At 41.4% G+C, this 24,282-nt stretch overlaps 1 protein-coding gene and 1 non-coding gene across 3 annotated transcripts in view; one reads left to right on the top strand and one right to left on the bottom strand.

The window, feature by feature from the left end:
- The window catches only part of Rad23 (UV excision repair protein Rad23), a 139,276-nt gene that overhangs the window by 33,615 nt on the left and 81,379 nt on the right, over nucleotides 1–24,282 (top strand). For both annotated transcript variants that reach the window (XM_080267292.1, XM_080267293.1), the window contains one exon: nucleotides 2,936–3,092. In XM_080267292.1, the coding sequence (XP_080123418.1) occupies nucleotides 2,936–3,092 (157 nt within the window). The remainder of the gene's footprint in view (nucleotides 1–2,935; nucleotides 3,093–24,282) is intronic.
- On the bottom strand, nucleotides 14,293–14,411 carry LOC145393223 (5S ribosomal RNA). Its single transcript, XR_013896175.1, has one exon. It is a non-coding gene; the product is annotated as a 5S ribosomal RNA (ribosomal RNA).

Raw genomic sequence — 24,282 nt, 5'->3', positions numbered from 1 at the left:
GCACCATATCACAAAGCAATAGTTTGTGCTGCTGCACACACTCCTCACTTCCTATAACTTTAACATCCTTCACTAACCTCCTATCAGCCCTCCTAACCAGAAAATAATCTATCTGACTGCCATTTCCCCCAGACTCGTACGTAATTAACCTTCTCTCTCTTTTCCTAAAATATGAGTTGCACACAATCATGTCCATTGCCTCCCCAAACTCGAGTATCCTTTCCCCTTCCGCATTCCTTTTACCATACGCACGTCCCCCATGTACTCCTTCATAACCTTGAGCTGCTCCACCTACATGACCATTTAAGTCTCCTCCCAAAACCGCTATCTCATCATCTCGCATACCACCTACTGCACTTATTCAGTCATCCCAAAATCTATCTTTCTCTGCTTCATCCAATCCTACCTATGGAGTATTTCCCGATATAATTGTAGTTATCTTTCCACCGAACAGAACTTTCACTACCAATATCCTATCGCTTACTCTCATGGCATTCACAACATGTTCCACCCATTTCTCCGCAACCATCACACCAACACCGCCATATCCGTCTATTCCCCCCTGCCAAAACAACTTATAGTAACAGTCCTTCCCAACAATCTTTCTGGCTGATCCACCCCTGTACTGGACTTCCTGCAATAATCCCACATCCACCCACCTCCTTCTGAATACCTCAACGAATTCCCCTGCTCATCCTCTCAAACTTCCCACATTCCTTGAACCCACCCTCATCTCCTTGGGTAATTTACTGTCCTCAGGCTTGCTTTGAAACTTATACTTGTATTTAGTCATAGTCATTATTAATAAACGGGGGTAGACATACCACAGGCCTCACCCACTGCACAGTCCCAGGTCCAGGCAATGGATCTGGGACCCCTAGCCCACCAGCTTACCAGTGGCTGTGGTAGTGACCTCCGGGAACCCTGCCAGGACAGCTGCAGGGACACCCTCTAAGCGTGCCTTGGCACTGCAACTGTCCCAACATTATACACCCACTTATAGGGCAGCCTCCTGGGGTGCTACTCCCAGGTTTGGGCCCCTCTCTATTGGCTGGAAGCTGCAGCCTGGGAATCGCAATGCCCTGTACCCTCTAGCACAGGTTTGAGCCCCATCTCGCTCTGGACCCATGTTCTATGTCGGCGGAACCCCCGTCACGCCTCCCCCAAAAGTCCGCCACTAGGTAGTGGGGCCAAAGTTTTCTGACCACATGCCCTTGCTGGCACCAACCCCTGTAACGTAGTGGGATACGTTGTGTGAATTGTAAAGCTCATGTGGTGTAGTGTATAAGATAGTTAGTGGAGATGTTTGGGAGAGTATGCTGGTCTACTCTCCATGTTACTATCACACTGAAAAGGTCAGCAAAGGGGGATGGTTAGATAGCTAGTGAAACAGAAGCTCCAGCTCTCCCTATCACTAGCATGCCCATTCCCCTTGAGAGTACCACCCTGTTTGGCCTGTGCTACAGCCTTCTCCTCTGCTCTTTAGAAAGTGGTTATATTTATTTTTCAAATGTCATAATATAATAACAATAATTTCTAGAAGTAAAAGGTTATTCTTATTAAAATTTCTGTATGTTTGAGCCTATGAATATCCTTTTCCTTTACTGCCCAGTGTATAACTTTTGAAATATTGTTGTAGCATTTTATCACAACGAGAAGTTGTTTAATGAGGCTGGACTGTAGGCAGTTATAGGGAGGGTGTACTGTATATAAGTGTGTCAGTGCAAGGTATGAAAGTTGATGAAGCCAGCCAACTGAAAGGGAATTGAGCTGTTTAAATGGTTTCCCTCAGAGGAGCATATAACAGGGTTGGCACCAAAGTAGGTGACCCAGTTTTGCCCTCCTGGGTTTTTTCAATAAAACCCACTTGAAAAAATCCACTAATTTACCCACTTACAGTAGCTTTTTTTTTTCCTTTTCTTCAAAATAATGTATTTAATCACATAAATTCAGTGTAATATGAGCTAATTTCATTGAAACTTATAACATACAAGCAAAGCCTAAATTATCTGGTGAATGAAAACTTTATATCCAGCATCAGCAAATTTTTTAACCTTTTAGGATTACCAGTAAGTTTGTTTTTGATAGATATGATTATTTATTTGTAAGGATTAGGGTAAATATGTTATATAACCAGTATATACTTAGGTTAGGCCTGTGCTAGGTTAGGTTGTCTCATATTATTACTAAATCTCCATCATCCAAAGAAATTTATTATAAACATTGCTACTTTCTGATTATAGGTCTATTTGATACCCATAGATTTGTTACCCCAAGGCTATTATTACTGTTAAGATGATATGTACGTAAGAAGAATGGGAAACGCAAGTGTAAAATTACCAAAGAGTCCGTCTCCTTCTACTTTGTTGTAGCAGCAGTGGAAATGAGTCATTCTCCTACTACTGTGTAGTGTGAACTGATCTCTGTGTCAGCTCATAAGGTGTGCTGTCATGATGAAACATATTTTACAGTGTAGCAGGCAGCCCAGGGGTAACAGACAGACAAGTCAAACCATGATCATCCCCTCATTCAACTCGTTGTGTAAAATTATAATTTAATTGGGCTGTCCATAATTAGGTATAAACATTATTATAATATTTGTTTAATGGTACACTTTGAAAAAACCCGCCTTTGCCTGGGTTGATTCGGGTTATTTTGTGGGGAAAAAAAACACACACGAAAAAACCCAGGTGGGTTGGACATTTTCAAATAGGTTTTTTTTTTTTTTTTTTTTTTTTTTTTTTTTTTTGCCAATCCAGGCATATATTGGGGGTTTGGCACCCCTTTTTTTATAAGTTTGCATGTGTGTGTGTGTGCACGTGTGTGCATGCATGCATGAGAGAGAGCAAGAGAGTGCATGTTTGAAGGAAGAGTGGGGATGGGAGAGCAGAGATAAGTTGATGATGGGAAGAGTGAAGTGAGGTTGCCTTGACAGGTTGAGCGTGCACTGCGGGCCAGCTTCAATAACCCATACACAGCTGTGCAGTATCTGGTAGATGGTATCCCGCCTAACTTGGAGGAGCCCCAAGGTCAGCCAGCAGGACAGGAAGGTGATGAACCTCCCACTGGTGATGGAGATCCTGACCCAGAAGGTATGATTTTTTGTTGTAGTCAATCCAGATTTTTATTCAATTTATCGTGGTAGGTGGGGGCCCTCACCATCCACTCACTCGATGTAGTGCTGCTCTCAGATGCCTGCCCTTTCCTGTCTTCCTTCCATCTTTCCTTCCTTTCCCTTCTGTCTTTCTTTCATTCTTTTCTCTTCTGTCTATGGGTGAGTCTACACTGAGTGACAATCCAAATGATTTCCTTTACACTAGGAAACCATTTACTACTCAGGGTGGTAACCATATAAACAGATTATGGCACCTGGTGGTTCAGTGGATAATTAAGATGCCCCAAATGGATTGAACTGTTGCAGGTTTATATCCAAGGGGTGATTTGGGTTTGTTGCTCAGGTAATGCCACTCAGGGATGAGTGAGGCTGGTCAGTCATCTTAAATGTCAGAACCAATTTGCCTAGCCCTGGCCTCGTATTCTCCTCATGGGACAACACTGGATTGGGTGATGGATTAATGGATAGTGCTTTTTTAAGATCAGTTTAGCCTGGCCTAAGCTTTTCATATCTCTTAGACATTTGCAAGATTGGACATGAGATTGATACCATCCTGAATTGTGCTGTTATTGGCTGGTTGGTCATATGGGCAGAGTCTTGAACTTGGCTAATTTATGTAAACCAGACAAAGGAATGATGGTAAAGCAGTTAAACTGTTAATTTAGTTGTTATATATGGTAGCTGCTTCTGTGTTATAAAAGTATTGCTTTAACCAAGCCCACCACCACACTTATCGCCAGCAGTATTCTTGAACGCAAATACACCCTTAACATCACATGTAATGATGTATTTGTGCCTCATACCTCTTCCGCCAAGATCTTTGGAGTGACCTATGACACTGGACACCTTCAAGAACCATATACAGTACAAGCCATTAAGGGGCAATGCACCTCCAAACTAATCCACTTAGAGCTCATGCAGGAACAAAATTTGGACAACAGTTAGAAACACTCCTTACTCTACAAGCAATACAGTAGGTCATTGATGTCCCTTGCATCTCCAGTATAGGTTTTCCATCCTATCCACTACAGATCCTTGCAGCCCATACAGAACAATGCCCTACTTATCATCCCTGGCTGCACCAATACTATTATTACTGTAGCTTATCAACAGTCTGAAGCTAAAGTCCTCTCAATTAGGGATTATCTCTTTCTGAGAGGAACATAATTTTGTGCAACAATTTGTTCCAAGATGCAGCATCATCGTCATTATATGACAGACCCACATGATGATCATCCCCACACACTCATTACCAGACCCTCTTCAGCAACATTACACCTGCAGACACTCCACACACCCACTTCTTGTGCAGGGCAGTACACCTCGATCAGAACACTATACTGCAAGTTCCACCCCCAAAGCATCCACTTGTCAGAGGTATTGTTAAATAAAGCTGATCAATTTCACCAAGCTAGGCTTAGATAAGGACACCACCCAGCCCTCCTGAGCTACCAGCTTAGATTTGGGTTGGTTGGTATCAGGCATTACATGCTCAGCTTGTAGATTAGGCCCACATGACATGACACACGATGGAGCTCTACACAGCACATGATGCATTAAGATGCAGATACCTGGTAACATTACCATAGGGAACCAACGAGACAGTCCCAAATGGGTGGCTGCAGATCTGTGGTCAATGGGTCATTTTGATGAGGTATACCAGCAGGGATAGCCCGAGGAGTTTGTGATTGGGGGTGGGTGGGGAGACCTTGGTTGTGACCAGCTTGCCATATGTTTGATCAACTTGCCCCGTATTTGACCAATTCATCCCTTATTTGACCAACTCACCCCTTATTTGACCAACTCACCTCTTTATTTGACCAACTCATCCCTCATTTGACCAACTTGTCCCTTATTTGACCGACTCGAACATATTTGACTGACAAATTAGGTATAGCACTTCTGCAATTTTAAGAATAAAAGATAGCCCTAGGATATATATATATATATATATATATATATATATATCTTGCCACTCCTGACATTGAGAGGACTCTCCCTACATGCTAAGGGGTCTTTGTATGCAGCTTGTGTTAGGAGTGTAATGCTGTATGGTAGTGAGACCTGGGCAGTGAAGGAGGATATTTGCTGGCTCAGACGTACAGAAATGACAATGATTAGGTGGATGTGTAGTGCGTCCCTGCGTCCAAGGTTTGGGGGGGCTGGGTTCACGATGGAAGAGTTGAGAGGTAGGATGGGACTGGAGTGTATTGGTGTTGTGATGAGGAGAGGTAGATTGAGATGGTTTGGACATAGAGGATGGGGGAAGATAATTGGGTGAGGAAGGTGAGAAGTGTTAATATTGGGGGTGGGGTTACGAGGGGTAGACCGAGAAAGACATGGGACGAGGTCATTAAGTGTGACCTCAGGGTTAAGGGACTGAACAGGGAGGCTGCAGTGGATCGTGCAGCATGGAGAGCCGCCATTAGGTGACCAAGGCCGACGCATGCAAGCATGTTGGAGCCTTGAAAAACGAAACGAAAACGAAACGATATATATATATATATATATATATATATATATATATATATATATATATATATATAGGCATACCCTGGTTTAACGATCTAATTGGTCAGGTAAAACCTCATCATTAGGCGGGGTATCGTATATCGGGGTACTTTTAACATGTATTTCAATGTGGACCATTTACCATCCTTGGGTTTCCCCCCCATGCCAAGTCCAAAACTCACCCAGATGAGCCCAGAAACAAGTTTAAAGGCAATCTAAATATCCTAACAGCTGTCAAGGAAGCTAACCAAAGCCTAACACCTGTAAATAACTCACTAAAACCAACAAATCAAATCTGAATATCGTCAAATATAAGTCTGGAAAAAAATCATGCTTAGTACCCCAAAATGACAATGTTCACCCCACCTGTGGCTAAAACACATTAATTGAAGTCTAAAAGCAGTTTATAAATCAACCTAAACACACAATGTTAGTCTAAAATATCATCAAAACTGGTAAGAAAAATAAAAACCCATCTTTAAACTGGGGTATGGCCATTGTTAGGCAGGGTATGATGCGATTTCTACCCCCGTTGTTAAGCCGGGGTATCTCATCTAGGGGTATCGTATATCGAGGTATTACTGTATACAGTAGAACCTCAGTTATCCACAAGCCAGTAAACTGGTGTTGGCGCTAAACCAGACAGTTTAAATAAAAATTCCGAGGTTGATCAACCGTGGAAAATTCAGGACCTAACCGGCATTTCCAATTCACCGCACAACCATCTTGCCCGAATGTTTTCACTCCTTTGCCACCAGAGCGCATAACCGCAGTCCCCACCATTGTTTTGAGGGTTAACGGTGTAAACACTGCAACACACCGTTGTTTTATCACAATTTTCCGTAATATTTGGTGGAATTTCAGCCATGGCTCCTGGTATACCTACCGATAAGAGTACGCCCAAGCATAAGAGAGTGGTACCGACGCTGAAATGGAAAATAGACATCTGTAAGAGACTGGAGAAAGGTGCCCTCACGAGTGATTTGACACGTGAGTACAACGTCGGGACCAGTACTATTTATGACATACACAAGCAAAAAGACAAGCTTTTGAAATGTGTTACACAGTCTGGTTGCTCAAATTAAAGAAAACAGACGAACACTTAAGACAGCAAAGTTTGAAGAGTTGGATACTGTGCTATACAATTGGTTTCGGGGGAAAAGAGTGGAAGGTTGTGCCATCACTGGACCTCTCCTCATGGAAAAGGCACATGATTTTTATGAACAAATGGGGATAAAAGAGCCATGTGCTTTCACCCTAAGTTGGCTACATCATTTTATGAAACGCCACGGCATTAGGAAGCTCAAGATTTGTGGTGAAAAAAGGTCGGCTGATAAGAGTGCAGCTGAGGATTTCAAAGAGAAATTTTGTGAATTGCTAGTGGAGCACAACCTCGATCCCGAACTTTGTTACAACGCTGACGAGACTTCCCTCTTTTGTCGCATGATACCTGAGAAAACGTTGGCAGGGCCATTTAAAAAAGTAGCCTCTGGATTTAAGAAAAATAACGAGAGAGTGAATGTCCTGCTGTGTTCTAATGCTGCAGGCATGCAGAAACTTAGGCCTCTGGCGATTGGGAAGTATACATCACCCCGAGCTTTTAAGGGACTGGTCCATCTCCCTGTTGATTATGAGTCCCAAACAAGTGCTTGGATGACAAGATACATATTCACTAATTGGTTTCACCATCATTTTGTGTCCCAAGTCAAACAGCACCTGAGGGAAAGAGGACTTTGTGAGGATTCAGAGGTCATTCTGTTCCTCGATAATTGTCGGGCCCATCCTGGGGCAAACAAGCTGGTTAACAGGAACATTATGGCTATGTATCTACCCCCTAACATCACTTCATTAATTCAGCCACAGGACCAGGGCGTAATCTGGGCAGTAAAATCCAACTACAGGAAAATCTATTCCCGCAAATGTGTGAATTTCACTGGTGGTATGCTGGAATTCCAAAAATCTTTGAACTTGAAGGAGTGTGTTTTTGCCCTGGTTGATTCTTGGAAGAAAATTCCCAAGACAACTCTAGTTAAGATGTGGAGGGAAGTGTGGCCAGATATTGAAGCCATAGCCTTGCAACCTGACGAGAGGGAGGAAGAGCCTGAGCATCAGACGATTGAGGATATTATTGCCGAAGCTCCTAGGTTACATCCATTCCGCCAACTTGAACCTGCTGAACTACAGAAATGGCTAGATGCAGATAAAGAAACCTCAGCAGAAAAAGTTCTGTCTGACCAGGAAATCATCAACAGTGTTCTTTTGCCTGAAAAGAAAGATGTGGAAGAGGTGGAGTCAAGCAGTGAGGAAGAGGAGGAAGGAGTATGTTCATGGAAAGATGCTGATGAATCGTCTCAAAAGATCATCCGATTCATGGAGAGAAATCCAGCCTGTACAGCTAATGAACTGCATTATTTTCGTAGCCATTATGATGATTTCCAAAATCGCCGTCGTGTAGCAGTCAAACAGTCAGACATCAGGGAGTTTTTCACGAGGGGCAAACTAGCAAAAACAGCAAACATTTCACTCTTATCCTCCTGTTCATTGTGGGGTTCCCAGATAGTGATGCATCAACGTCCACACCAGCAAGTACTCCAGCAAAAACGGCTGCTCCCTCAGTCTCCCCCATCAGGCCTGTTCAACCCCCAGGCAGCCTATCCACTTGGGTTGATAAGCCTGCATCACCCACGACTCTGCTTCCCCCACCCAGCCCTCCCTCTGAATCTGAATGTGATGTGGATGATAAGTGATGATGATTAGTGATCATGTACAGTATATACAGTTAAAAAGAAAAAAAAAAAAGGAACATGAAAAAAATGACAAAAAAATAATGTACATTGAAGGATTCAATAATTTTAGCAGTGGTTAACATTTAATTTTTCCAGTACTAGTTCAGTATGCATAAGTTTATTATACATTATACAGTTGTATTTGACATTTAGTAAAATTATTACAGTAGAGGTTTAGTGGCTTTTGGGTGGGCTGGGAGGTGGATTACTGCAGCCCACTGGAGCATCGATGAGTCATGGGTGAGCACACACTTCACATTACTCGATTATTGTACATTGTATGCTATACATATACACATGTTACATTAATTTTATGTATTATTACATTAATTATTACATATGTTGTATTATTACTGTATATGCAAGTCACGCTACTTCTATAGTGTACAGTGTAAGACAGCAGGAAATAGGTGTTCATCAATAATTTGGAAAAATCGTTTTTCCAGCATTTTGAATTCCCCGTGGCTCCCGGATAATTGAGGTTCTACTGTATATATATATATATATATATATATGTACACACACATATCCACTCACTCGATGTAGTGCTGCTTTCAAGTGTTTGCCCTTTCCTCTCCTTCCTTCTTTCCTTCCTTCGTCTTCTGTCTTCACTTCATTCTTTCGTCATCCTTCTGCCCACAGGTGACTTTACACTCCCTCTTTTGTCTGTCTTCCCTTCATTCTTTCCTGTCCCTTCTGCCTGTGGGTGACTCTACACTGAGTGACAAGCCGAATGGTTTCCTGTACACTAGGAAACCATTTACTACGCTGGGTGGTAACCATATAACGAAATTATGGCGCCTGGTGGTTTAGTGAGTAATTGCGGCACTCCAGTCGGATTGAACCGGTGAAGGTTTACAGCATATCCAAGGGGTGGTTTGAGTTATTGCTCATGTAATGCCATTCTGGGATGAGTGAGGCTGGTCACTCTCATCTTCAATGTCAGGACCAACTTGCCTAGCCCCAGGCTCCTACGCTTCTCATGGGGCAGCCTAGGATTGGATCATGATGATTATATATATATATATATATATATATATATATTAGGTAGGTGGGGGCGCTCACCATCCACTCACTCAGTGTAGTGCTGCTCTCGGGTGTCTGCCCTGTCCTCTCCTCCATCCTTCAGGGGGATTTTATAACTCATATAAGTAAAAAACTAGTGTACTGTACTTGCTAAATAAACTGGTATGTAAATAAATGACGGGGAATCGTCCTGATGGAGAATTGTCGCCTACATTCCTCCCTTAAGTTTGTCCAACACAACTTTCTGTCAGCAACATCACGTTACAGTCCGTTTTGGTGTGTTACCACATGCATCACTAGCACTACACTTAGGCCCCATGTTGGCAGACAAGTCAAGCAATCACTGGAAGGCTGAAAAATAAGCCACAAATAACGATTCACAAGTCACGCATGGTTCGACCGTCGGATTCAAACTGACTGTGTGGTGCATTGGTAGACCGACCTCCCACACACACACACACACATATACATATATGTATGCACACGGGCAGCAGGTAGGCATTTTTATATTTTATTTATTTCTCGTGTATATTAAAATTATTTATTTGAATACTATAATTTTGTTTTAATTATCGTACGAAAAATTCGTGGATAACCGAAATCGTGTGAAAAAAGTTCGCGTGAATTAAGGGCTTACCTGTATATATATATATATATATATATATATATATATAAATGTATGTACATATATATACAGTATATATATATATATATATATATATATATATATATATATATACATATATATATATATATATACATACAGTAAAAGTCCCATTATTCGGCATCTATGGGACCGGGATGATGCCGAGAAATTAGATTTGCCGAATAATAAAAAACCTACCCACTCAGTACCTTAAATATATTGGTGAACACTGTCATCACCACTTATGGTATTACAACTGTGTTTGGAGAGAGTACTGTATACTGTACAATACTGCAATCAATATAGTACTACACCTGAATCTGAAATACAGTAATCCCTCTAATATCCGAACGCCCAATATCCGAACATCCCCACTAACCGGACATAATCCTCCTGGGATCCAATATTCCCAAAATGGGCCAAAAACTGCAAAAAATTCGAAAAAAATCTGACTTTTTTCCCTCCCATAATTTGAAATTCCCGCCTTGCGCCAAACAGCTGTTACACCATGGTCCCTTCACCCCTTCCTTCCTCCCCCTCCCCCCTCCCCTGTCAGGTTGCCATTTGGTATTTTTCATTACCAAGTGTGGGCCAATTTGGTAATGAAAAATTCGTTTGGTAATGCATTAGAATAATGCATTACCAAATGGATTTTTCATATGTATGAGGATACACAGGATGGAGATGGTGGATTGTTTGCTCTCTCTGATTAATCTGCTACCCTACATAGTGTGAAAATAATCAACATGGTGTTAGTTATAAGGAGAGTGATTACATGTATTTCCACTTGTATATATAATTACTGAAGAATATATGCTAGCTTTACGAAATTGGTAATGAAAAGTTATATTTGACAATGAAAGTTGAGGAGATTGGTAATGTGGCTGTTGCGATCTGGCAACTCTGTTACCCCACCAACATCAACAGTCACAGCTTAACTCCGATGGAGAGCAGATACTCATAACAGTGCAAGCCACAGGTGCTTGTTTTTTGTGAATAAACAGTGAATAAACTGCAATACCTTGCCACTAGAACACACAGGAATTTAAAGTGTTGTGCAGTGTTAAGAAATTAGAATTTAGAGTGCAAAGGATTAACTGTGGACTGCAAACTGGCGGTTCAAACCAGTCCAAGACCAAGGGACTTGTAAGTACCCAGAATGTTTAATATTGTATAAACTCACCTCTAAAACCTCATTTTATGGTTCTTTTGCATTTATTTCAGTCTTTTATGTCCCTTATTGGTGTGATTTGGGTCTTAAATAGGTGCTATGCATGTCCAGAGGGAGTTGTATAGGTGTTTTTCAGAGTTAGGGTCCGTAAGTACTAGTCCATAAGCTGGGGCCCAATATCCGGACAGGACCACTATCCGGACCTGCCTATGGCTCTATTGATCCGGATATTGGAGGGGTTACTGTATATATATAAATTAGTGAACAAGTGTAATGACACAGTAGGCTTACAATTCAGATAACACTTCCTGGATGGCCGAAATGATACGGAATATTACCTACCAGCTCAGTACATCACATGTATTGGTGAACTCATCACTACTTATTACAAATATGTTTGGAGTACTGTATACAGTGCTCGTCAAAATTATCGAGTGCCTACCACCGGGCGCGCAATACTTATGGCCAAAAAAGAATCACCCATTTTGGGGGGTAAAAATTGAGCCACAAGTTTGCGGTGCTAGCATGACGTCACGGTAGCCTGAGGCCTTCCGACGTGCTGGTTGGTTCCCGCCTCAGTTGCCCACGGGCTGCCTGAGAGAGAGGAACTCCGCCGCGTCTCCCTCTCTTTTTGCGCCGTTTTTTACCGAGTGTTCCGCAGTTTTTTGACTTTCGCCACCTTGTTATGGCACCTACCCGTGAACTATCGAGTGAAATCATATCCCAGATCATTGCTCTAAAGGAGGCAGGCCACCAGACAAAGGAAATTAGTGAATTGGTTGGTGTGGCTCGATCTACAGTGCATCGGTGGTGCGCCCGGTTTCGAGTGGAAAACAGCAGTGAAGTTCCCACAAAGAAACTGCGGTCTGGTAGGCCTAGGAAAACTTCCCCAAGGTCTGTTAATGTTTTAAAACGTGCAGTGGAGTTTAATCCTTGTGTGAGTGCAAGGAAAATAAAGGAGAGCAACCCAGAAGTTTTTGGTGAGGTGTCTGTGAGAACAGTGTCTCGTAGGGTCCATGAACTTGGTTACACAAGTCACAGGCCTGTGAAGAAGCCTCTTCTCACCAAAAACCAGTGACTTCGTAGGCTTGCCTTTACTAATAAATATCTTAACTGGGATGAGGAGCAATGGTTGTCTGTGTTGTGGTCTGATGAGGCAACGTTTAGTGTCACCTGTAACAGAGGAGCACGTGTGTACCAGCGCAAAGGTAGTGAACCACTTGACCCACGGTATGTGGAAAGCACCGTTAAACATCCTGATTCACTCATGGTATGGGGTTGTTTCTCAGGGAATGGTTTGGGGAAGCTTGTTGTACTTCCAAAGAACCTCAGAGTGAATCAGGATGTTTACCTGGAGCTACTGTGTTATCATTTACCAGACTCCTTCGACCTAACAGGTGCACGAGTGTTTCAGCAGGACGGTGCACCTGCTCATAAGGCCAAATTGGTCACCAGTTGGCTTCATGACTGCGAGGTATCATTCATGAAAGACTGGCCAGGAAATAGCCCAAACCTCAATCCGATTGAAAACCTCTGGTACCTTGTAAAGAAGAGTCTCCAAGGGAAGGATGTGAGCTCTCTGCCTAAGCTGGACGCCGCCATTCGTGACTCCTGGGACAAAATACCCCTCCAGCACCTCAGGAGCCTCACCCTTTCACTTCCAAGACATCTCAGGTCCGTGAAGAAGCGTAAAGGCTACCCTACGAAGCACTAAAGGTAAATAAAATGCATTATTTATATGTTTTTTCAATGTTGAAAGGTTTGTTTCTTAGGAGGGACGCAGGGCGCTCGATACTTCTGACGAGCACTGTACAGTACTTTTTCCGAACAAAATAAAATAGTCGGAAAATTGCATAAAATAAAGTGAAGGAATATGAATTGGTAAGGTCTTTCTGATGAAAGTTAAACTTACATTTAGCTCTCACTCTTTTGTTCATTTTTTGGTTTACATGTGAAAGGTAGAGTATTGATGGAAACAGTAATGTATTCCATGAACCCCTTAATAACCTCCGGCATTGAACAACCCATTACAGTACTGATGTCAGTGATGTCGAGTTAGTGAGCCATGAAAAAACTGTGAACAATTATGGGAATGGAACGAAGGTCACTGGTATGTTTACACGACTCTACGCTACGATTCCAAGCGGTCAGGGGGTCGGTTAATCTCAGATGTTGTCGCCCATTTGGTAAATGCACTGTAACTTTATCAATTCCGTGAATCGTAGCGAATCATAGCATGGGTTTAGGAAGCTAAATAACACATTTCTAGGTGCTCCAGACGATTATCTTCACATCTTGTAAGAAAATGGAAGAAATTTAATCCCTCTCTGAGTACGTTGAGTAAAGTTCTTCCATTCTTCTGAAATCAATTTATTTTTCATAAAGATGTGAAGATAATCATGTGGCTCACCTAGCAATGTGTTATTTAGCTTCCTAAAACCATGCTATGATTCGCTATGATTCACGGAAAGATTGATAGTGTTACGGTGCATTTATCAACAGGGCAAAAACATCTGAGATTAACCGGCCGCCTGACTGCTTGGAATCGTAGTGTAGAGTCGTGTAAACATACCAGTGACCTTCGTTCCCTCCCCATAATTGTTCAGTTTTCTTTATAGCTCACACTAACTTAACATCACTGACATCGGTACTGTAAAGGGTTGTTCAGTGCCGGAGGTTATTAAGGGGTTTGCATCAATACGCTCTCTTTCACGTTAAACACAAAAACGAACAGAAGAATGAGTGCTAAATGTACGTTTAACTTTCATCAGAGAGACCTTAGCAATTCATATTCCTTTAGTTTATTTTTAAATATTTTTCTGACTTTAGGTTAGGTTAGGTTTGGTTAAATTATTAGGTACTGTTAAACTTGGTTAGGTTAGGTTTTGTTAAAGAGGACAGTCCCTTCCACCATTATTCATTCATTCATTCATTGCCAGACGCCATGTATCCCACACGGGGTGGCCAAGGGCTTAGAGTTAATTGTTTTACAGGGAGGGGCACTAATCCTCCACCAACCCCACTTGACACGTAGGGATGCCAACAGCATCTGGTGTTCCCAGGCGGTCACCCATCCAAGTACTAACCAGACCCAACGTTGCTTAACTTCGCTGATCGGACGGGAAGCGGTGTACTCAACGTGGTATGGCTGTTAGGTAATGCTGAGGAATAAAAACACTAGAGCAGTCACAGCCGTACAGCTAAAAACAACGGGGAAACTGATTTAACAAGCAACATTTATTTATGGGTAATGCATTACAGTGTCATTGGTTCATGGGCTACGCAAATACCAGTAAGTGTCATTTTAAGGAAGGCATCAAGAATGAAAGAATTTCAAGAATTAGTGAGGGGTCTTGGAACGTAACCCTCGCTAATTTGGTGTGGGTGGTTACTGTACTGTATGATACAGTGCAATATTGTAATCAGTACAGTACTATACCTGAATCTGAATAAAAATATAGAAATTAGTAAGCATACAGAAGTGTAATGAATCATTAGGCCTACAGGTCACAGATAACACTTCCTAGACTGCCGAGATGATTCTGGACATCTGTCGAACAATCAAAGATTTTCGTAAATGGGACTATTTTTCAAAACTGCCGAAATGTCGGATCTACCGAACAATCAGCTGCCGAATAATAGGACTTTTACTATATATATATATATATATATATATATATATATCTATATATATAGTACCCTCGCGGCCAACATGGTAATATTGTCATGCATGGGTCCCATGTTGTACCAAAAACGTGTTGGACAAACAACAGCGCTCATGGGGAAAAATGAATAATGTCAGCAATCGTAGGAAAAGTCACCCTAAATATCTACCATACACCTGTACATATACTGGTACTACTGTAATTATAATAAATGGCACTGTACTGTGAATGATAACTAACCTTTTAGAATAGTGCTGGTGGGCTTGCTGGGAATGGAAGGTCGTATCCGAGGCTGTAGGTAGTTCTACTGGGATGGCTGCTGGCGTCACTAGCGGGTAATGGCTGCTGCTTCTCCTCAACCTCCCTCATAAATCCTTCGAAATTCCTCTCCCCTTTCTTCTTCTTCTCGATGATTTCTAGCTTGGTGGCCAGGAGGAGGTGCTCCCACTTCTTGGGGTTCTCAGAAGGCTTCCTGGGCATCGTGAGCAGGGTAAAATGCAGTAGCAAGGGCTGAAAATGCAGCAGCAAGGGCTGAAAATGCAGCAGCAAGGGCTGAAAATGCAGCGAGAAAAAAGCACTGTCCAATGCGAATTATGCGACTGAGTAGCGCTGTGGCGGGAGAAATTTAAACAAAACATCACGTGAGAGCAGAAGTGTTTTTAATTAGGCGACATCACGATTGTGTCACGATAGCGGTCGGGGGAGGGTACTTGATTGGAAGTTTTGATTGGCTGTCAACATCACGGGAACTTCCAGTATGACCGTGGACCGGGGGTGATTGTGCCAGAGGCGAACTCTGCGGATTTCGCCCACTTCTCAGAGCTCTGTCCGTGTTATGCTAACGCACCCGTGTTACACTAATTAAATCATGTTAAATCATTCTAATTTTTTGCTCTCCGTGCTGGACGTGAATCGTGCTGGACAAACGCGTGTTGGACATGAGGGTTCTGTATATATATATATATATATATATATATATATATATATATATATATATATATCTATCTATATATATATATATATATATATATACATATATATATATATATATATATATATATATATATAGATATCTATCTATCTATCTATATCTATATATCTATCTATATATATCTATCTATCTATCTATCTATATATATATCTATCTATCTATATCTATCTATCTATCTATCTATCTATCTATATCTTTATATATATATATATATCTATATCTATCTATCTATATCTATCTATCTATCTATATATATATATATATATATATATATATATATATATATAGATAGATAGATTTATATATATATATATACATATACAGTATATATATATATATATATATATATATATATATACTGTACACACACCAGGGTCCCAGTTATTGCATGATCAAATAATGCGATTCCCAAATAGTGCGAGCTGTCTCTTAATATTCATAACGTCTCAAATTAACAATGCTGGTGCAGTCACCTCAGAAGATGTGATTACTGCAGCATCTATCAAAGATGCAATACAGGACATGAGACAAGAGGAAGTTACACTGATGCAGGCAACACCAGAAACACCAGGAGAGCTCTCCATAATGCAGATCAGCCGAATGTTGGCTGCTGCAGACGCCTTAACCCTTTGGCTGCAGGTCAGTGAGGAGAAATGGGGAAAAAATGATGTGTTTTCAACTCGTTTTTTATCCCACTTATCGTTAATCTTAAGAGCTAATATTCTTGTCAGCCAAACTTCAATCTTTCTACTATCGTTTGCAACAAACTGCATGTCCGTATGCACTCCAAGCCCGGAGAACGATATGAAAGAATACAAGTTGTGTCGTGATCGTCTGACACCAGTAAGACCCCAGTGAGGTGGATATTTCCACGAAACCACAAGATTTTTTTCCGTACAAATTAGGATTCCTGCCACGTTACCTCTTCACAATAATTACAATAATAATAATGAATAAAACAAAAAAACACTTCTAGCCAGTCTCTTATGGTTTTATTACGATAATCCAATGTTTATGCTAGACTTTAGCGAAACTAGTGTTAAGAGGAAAATCATTACAAACTTTATAAAACTTCATGAATGACTTTTATTACCACTTACTTTTATCAAACTTATTGATATTATGTCATGAGTTATTTAATAGAATAGCTGCACAGTTTGCAACAGCAAAAATGTTCACTTGCTAATGCTCTTAGCATATGACTTCTTACAGCAAAAATATCACTGAACCACTTGTATTTTATCACAGTAATTCACAGTATAATATAAAATAACACTTTCTGCCACTCTAGTATGATTTTAGTGCGATTTGTGTGCATATTGCTTCGTATTATTTATGAGAGAGATTGAGAGAGTAGGAGGGCAGCAAACTGATTTAGACCAGCTCATCGAGGGTGTGTGTATACGTGTGCATGTATGTACGTATACTATTATTTAGTACTAGGGTAACTCAGTATTTAAAAGTTTAACCCCTGAAGTTGGAGTCACTTATCCACCAAATGAATTTTTCCCCATAAGTTATGTTTCAATTAGTGCGATATCAAATAGTGCGTTCTCGCACATCAACCATAAAGGCGCGTTAATTGGGACCTAGGTGTATATATATATATATTTTGCCAACTCACCCCTTGTTTGACCAACTCGCCCCTTCTTTGACCAACTTTTCCCTTATCTGACCAACTCGTCCCTTATTTGACCAACTTTTCCCTTATTTGACCAACTCGATATTTGACCAACTTAGATATATTACTTCTCCTGCTATTTTAAGAATAAAAAATAGTCCTAGGATATATATATATATATATATATATATATATATATATATACAGTAGAACCTCTCTCATTCGGACTATATGGGGGGAAGGGTTGTCCGAATTAGCAGATTGTCCGGACCATCAGGGTAATCTTCAGTTCATACCAAACTCTGTCTACATATGGTATGTTTGTTAATTATTAACATATGTGGCATATGTCAACCCTACGTAACTGCAAAAGATGAAAGGATACCGGTACTAAAATAACAAAACTAATCATGTAAGATAGTTTTGTATTGCATAATTTACAAGTAAGGCCATGACAAGAAACTAGCCTACATTTTAAATTGTAGTAAGTGACTAAGGCCCGTGTAGGCAAAAAAATAAATTAATTAATTAACTGTAATATTTGGAATAAAAATAAAACTTATGTAGGCAAAAAATACATTGTCATCTTTGGCATATTGATAATACCCATGTGGGCAAGAAGCTAATGTTTGATGTACAAGTAAAGCACATTTAAGTACAAAAAATAACCTACAGTAATCACTAAACGCTGCAGAATATTCTGACCCATTTTTGTGTAAGCAAACTCCTCCTTTTAACACCTTTATTCATTGCAGAAGCTACACTTGCATTAAGGGGCATGGTAAGGAGGATTAACTTTTGAAATACAGTGTAAAAATATAAATGGTTGGTGAACTAGTTGATGGAACGAATGCTAGCGCGTGTTTAAACAGGCGCCCATGTAGCGACCTAGCGTGATCTGAGACTAAACGAATGACGATCGCTTTCCACGCCGATACTGAAAATGACTTTAGAATTACTTTCAACATATTTTTGGAGCTTATTATTTTTAAATTTTGTCCGGATTAACAGAGATCCGGATTAAAGGGGTCCGGACTAAAGAGGTTCTACTGTATATATATACACACACACACACACACACACACACACACACACACACAATAAATGCACCCTGATGATTTAACTGTGAATATTCATTGTACTTCACAATATACCTTACTTCATTTGTTGGAAAAGCAACTTGTCTTTTTTTTTTTTTTTTTTAACCAACTGTGTGAACTTTTGACCAACTCAGAGCCTGAATTTTTGTTGACAAGAAAGTAGACACCATGTAAATTATTTAGTAGTCTGATTAAGCTTATTCACCCAGTCATGACATTTGGAGTAATTTTTGACCAGACCATTAACAGGAGTGCATATAAAATTGCCATGACCCCCCCCCACCCCCCTTGCCACCATTCTGTGGGTGAAGGGGATCCAGGTCAAGGCACCTTAATTGATATGGTACTTGATTTTGGCTTAGACTATTCTCCTGATAGGAGGGAAACTAGGGTATTTTGTATTTTGTCCCCTGACTATATATATCAAAAGGAAAACTTATGTAAAAAAATATTTTGTCCTCTATGAGACCTCTCCTTTTAAGGGGGGGGGGGTGAACGGCCACTGTCCATATTTGACCAACTCGGTAATTTTTTAATCAACTCAGAAACAAACATTGGGTGGTTGACCCCCCCCCCCAAGTCAGGCCATCCCTGTGTACCAGGGTTAAGCAACAGGAATTACAGCAGTATGCAATAACTCAGCAGTCTGCTTACCATCACAGACCATGTGGTAATGAAATGTGCAACTTGTTCAGTTATTAGAAATAAAGGCATAATTACTGGAGGCAATGGTTACATCACTCGCCCTTGAGAAATTATTACTGGGAAACATCCCTAAGTGCTGTCTGTACCATATAATAATTTGTAGGGATTCACAAACTTGCCACTGTAATTATGGTATTTGTTTTGTTTATAAAGGCTCTAACATGTTTGCATGCATCGACTTTGGTCAGCTAATGGCGACCTTCCTTGCTGCTCGATCTCTGGCAGCCTCCCAGTTTCAGTCTCTTATCCCATAGATACCGCTCAATGACCTCGTCCTGGGTCTTTTTTGGTCAGCTTCTCTCAGCCCTACCCCAAACGTTAACAGCTCTTACTTTCTGCACTCATTTATCATCCACCGTACTCTCCACATGCCCAAAACATCACAGCACCAATACACTCCAGTCCCATCCAACCTCTTAACTCGTCCAATGTAAACCTAGCCCCCCAGGCCTCTCATTCAAGGATGCACTGCACATCCACCTAATCATTGTCATTTCTGTATGTTTGAGCTTGCAGATATCCTTGTCCTTTTTTGTCCAGGTCCATACAGCATTACACTGCCAACACATGCCACATACAAAGATCCCTTAGGGCAGAGGAAGAGCCCTTTCAGTGTCTGGAGAGGCAACAGCTCCCTGAGTTCCAGCCACTCCTCACTATAGCCCTACCTCCAGCATATACCATGTCTCCCACATAACAAAACTCATCCACACATTTGAGAGACTCACCAGTGAGATCAATTTATTCACACCTGACAATCTCCACATGCTCTTCCTGACACATGGCTCACATGAAATGAACATTATCTCACACTCTACCTCTGATACTACTACATCTCTTATCATTTTGTTAATTTCATTTTTGAAGGCTTCAACATGCTTGCCTGTGTTGGCCTTGGTCACCTAATGGCATCTCTCGATGCTGCTCGATCTCTGGCAGCTTCGCTATTCAGTGTTCTATCTCTGAGGTCACACCCAGTGACCTCATCCCAGGACTTTTGGTCTGCCTCTCGCAGCCCCACCCCTAACGTTAACACTTCTCACGTTCCGCACCCAATTATCATCCCTCATCTTTTCCACATGTCCAAACAATCTCAATCTTCCTCTCATCACAGCACTAATACACCCCAGTCCCATCCTACCTCACAACTCTCACATCGTAAACCTAGCCTCCTCTAGGCCTCGCACTCAGGGATGCAATGCATATCTGCGTAATAATTGTCATATCTGTACTCTTGAGCCAGTGAATATCCTCTTCCTTTACTTCCTAGGTCTCACTGCCATACAGAATTACACTCCTAACACATGCTGCCTACAATAATCCCTTAGCATGTAGGAAGAACCCTCTTAGTGTCATGAGAGGCAACAGCTCCCTGAAGTTCTTCCAATCATTCCTCACTCAAGCCACAGGGCCTGCACCACCCCCACCTCCAGTACATAACATGTCTCCCAAATAACAGAACTCCTCCACACACTAATGAAACTCAGGTTCAATCCTTTCACACCTGACAATCTCCACCTGCTCTCCCCAACACACCTCTCACGTGAAATCAGCATTATCTCTCTATCTACCTCTAGTACCACTACATCTGTTATGCACCCACTTATCGCAGACACTGCACAAGATGGAATTACTTCCCACATCCTTTTGGCAAACTGCACTTTGCCACTCCTCCTCCTCTTTGACAGTACCACCACCAGCCCTAGATACCATCACTTATTTTATCTGCATTTACTCTTAAACCCTTGTGCCCCATACCATCTCTCCACTTCCTAAATCTTTCCTCCATCTCCCTTTCATTCTGTGCAATCAACAAATCATCAGCATACAGCATCATTTCTAAAGTCATGTGAGAGGGCTTCAAGTACCACGATAACAACAAGGAGCTGAAAACTGACTCCTGATGCACACTAACGTTCACAGAAATCTCATCACTCAAATCTCCCTTCTTCCTTACCTGGGTGCTAACACTCACATACATTGCAATAACCAGCCAATCGTTGATCCCTAGCTTTCTCGTTGCCCACTTCACCACCTCTCTAGGGACCCTGTCAAAGACCATCTCCAAATCAACAAAAACAAAGTACAGTGCACTTTTCTTTCATAGATATTCTTATATATTTCATATGCACCATTTTATGACAAACACTGCACAAGATGGAATTATTTCCAATACCCTTGTGGGAAACTGCACATGGCCACTACCCCTCTTGTTTGACAGTACTGCCACCAACCCTAGATACCATCACATTTGTTTTATCTGCATTTACTCTGAAACCCTTGTGCGCTATACCATCTTTCCACTTCCTAAATCTTTCCTTCGCCTCCCTTTCATTCTCTGCAGTCAACACCAAATCATCGGCACACAACATCTCCCACAAGAGTCCATTTCTGAAGTCATGCAAGAGGGCTTCAAGCACCATGATAACAACAAGGGACTCAAGACTGACCCCTTATGCACACCAACATTCATGGAAAATTCATCACTCTAATCTACATTCACTCTTACCTGGGTATGAGCACCCACATACTTAGCCATAACCACTCAAACCAGTCACTCCTCGATCCCAAGTTTTCTCATTGCCCACTTCGTCACCTCCCTTGGGACTCTGTCAAAGGCCTTCTCTGAATCAACAAAAACAAAGTGCAGATCTCTTTTCTTTCCTAAATATTTTTCCTGAAGCTGTCAAACAGTGAATATGGCATCAGTGGTCCCTTTGTATTACATAAACCCAAACTGCATCTCATCAGTGTTCCCTTTTTCTCTAATTGTACCTTCTAGAACTCTCACGACGACCTTCATTATCTGGTCCAAAAGTTTTATGTCTCTGTAATTTCCTCTTTCCAGGGCAACATCCTTCCCCTTGTACAGATTTACAATCACACTCTTCAGCCAGTTTAATTAATTTAGGCATAAATACATAATTAGGTTAACAGAAAATGATGAAAAAGTCATGAGAAGGAAGAAGCATGTATCACATACAGACCTGAGATGGGCTAGAGGTAAAGGGTTCTGAGGCAACATGTTGGAGAGTAAGTGGTCTCTACCACCTTGAGTAGAGCCTCGCCTTTGAATCCCTCAAAGCCATCAGAAACCACATATTTTGCATGTTCATTGTTGTCAGAAAGATTATTTTAGCCAAAAAATTTGCAATGTGGGAGGAGTGCAGATTTTCATCTAGCAGTGATACTGAAAACTTTGATAACCAAGGGGTCAGTATGTGTGTGTGTGTGTGTGTGTGTGTGTGTGTGTGTACGGATATATACTTCTAGGTCCCAATTAGCGTGTGATCAAATAGTGCGAGCTGTCTCTTAATATCCACAGCATCTCAAATTAACAATGCTGGCGAAGCCACCACAGCAGTAGATGTGATTACTGCAGCATCTGTCGAGGATGCATTACAGGAGGTGAGACAAGAGGAGGTTACACCGATGCCAGCAACACCAGAAATACCGGGAGAGCTCTCCATAATGCAGATCTGCCTAATCATTGCTGCTGCAGAGGCCTTTACCCTTTGGCTGCAGCTGAACGAGGAGAAATGCGAAAAAAATTGTGTGTTTTCAACTCGTGTTTTATCCCACTTATCCTTAATCTTAAGGGCTAATACAGTAGTTTTGTCAGACAAACTTCAGTCTTTCTTTTATCTTTGGCAACAAACTGTATGTCCGTATGGACTCCAAGCCCGGAGAATGATTTGAGAGAATACAAGGTGTTTTGATCGTCTGACACCGGAAAGACCCCAGTGAGGTAGAAATTTCCTCCAAACCACAAGATTTTTTTTTTCCCTGCGGACTAGGGTTACTGCCATGTTACCTCATTACAATAATTACAATGGAAGGTGAAAGACTGACGAAGAGAGTGTATGTGAGTGAGGTGGAGGGGGGAAGAGGGAGGGGGAGGCCGAGGATGAGATGGAGGGATGGGGTGGAGAGGAATATGAGAGAGGGGGGTGTGAGTTGGGAGCAGGGCAGTGAAATGGCGGGGGACAGGGCGACGTGGAGGCGATTTGTTTGTGGCCACCCCAAATGGGATTGAGGCGTCTGGCGATAGATAGATAGATAGATTATTATTACTGTACTTTTATTCCCACACTGCCCTTGGGTGGGAAAGGAGGTCTAGATGATGATGATGATGATGAATAAATAAAAAACTTCTAGCCAGCCTCGTATGGTTTTACTACAATATTCCACAGTGTTTATGCTAGACTTTAGCGAAACAGTAGCGATAAGAGGAAAATCATTACAAACTTTATAAAACTTCATGAATAACTTATATTACTGCTTACTTTTAATAAACTTAATGATATAATGTTATGAGTCATTTCTTAGCATAGCTGGACAGTTTGCACTTTGTAGCAGAAATATCACAAAATCACTTGTATTTTATCTCAGTAATTCACAGTATAATATTTTGTGGTAGGTGGTGGCGAGCAGTATCCACTCACTTGATGTAGTGCTGCCTACTTCTTCCTTAGCTCGTATCATTCTTTTTCTGTGCTTACCCTCCTCTCTTCCTATTTCTCCCATCTTTCCTGCCACTTCTTATTGCTTTTCTTTCCTTTACAGGTGGCTTTACATTGAGTGACAAGCCAAATGGTTTCCTGTAAGCCAGGAAACCATTTACAATGCTGGGTGGTAACCATATAACCAAACCATAAGTGATCCCTGCATGCCAACAAGTGGGTTGGTGGAGGGTTAGTGCCCCTCCCTGTAAAACAACTAATTCAAAGTCAAGTGACCACCCCTTACGGGATTATGGCGTCTGGCAATAGATAGATAGAATTCACGGTATAATATAAAATAACTGCTTTCAGCCACTCTAGTATGATTTTTGTGCGATTTGGCTGCGTATTACTTTGTATAATTTACAAGAGAGAGGGGGGGGGGAAGGGGCAGCAAACCGGTTTAGACCAGCTTATCGAGGGTATATGTACACGTGTGCGTG

Source organism: Coenobita brevimanus, chromosome 23 (assembly GCF_032717465.1).
Source record: "Coenobita brevimanus isolate Jiangsu-jjx chromosome 23, ASM3271746v2, whole genome shotgun sequence".
Classification (NCBI taxonomy): Eukaryota; Metazoa; Arthropoda; class Malacostraca; order Decapoda; family Coenobitidae; genus Coenobita; species Coenobita brevimanus.
This window is presented reverse-complemented; position numbering and strand designations above follow the sequence as displayed.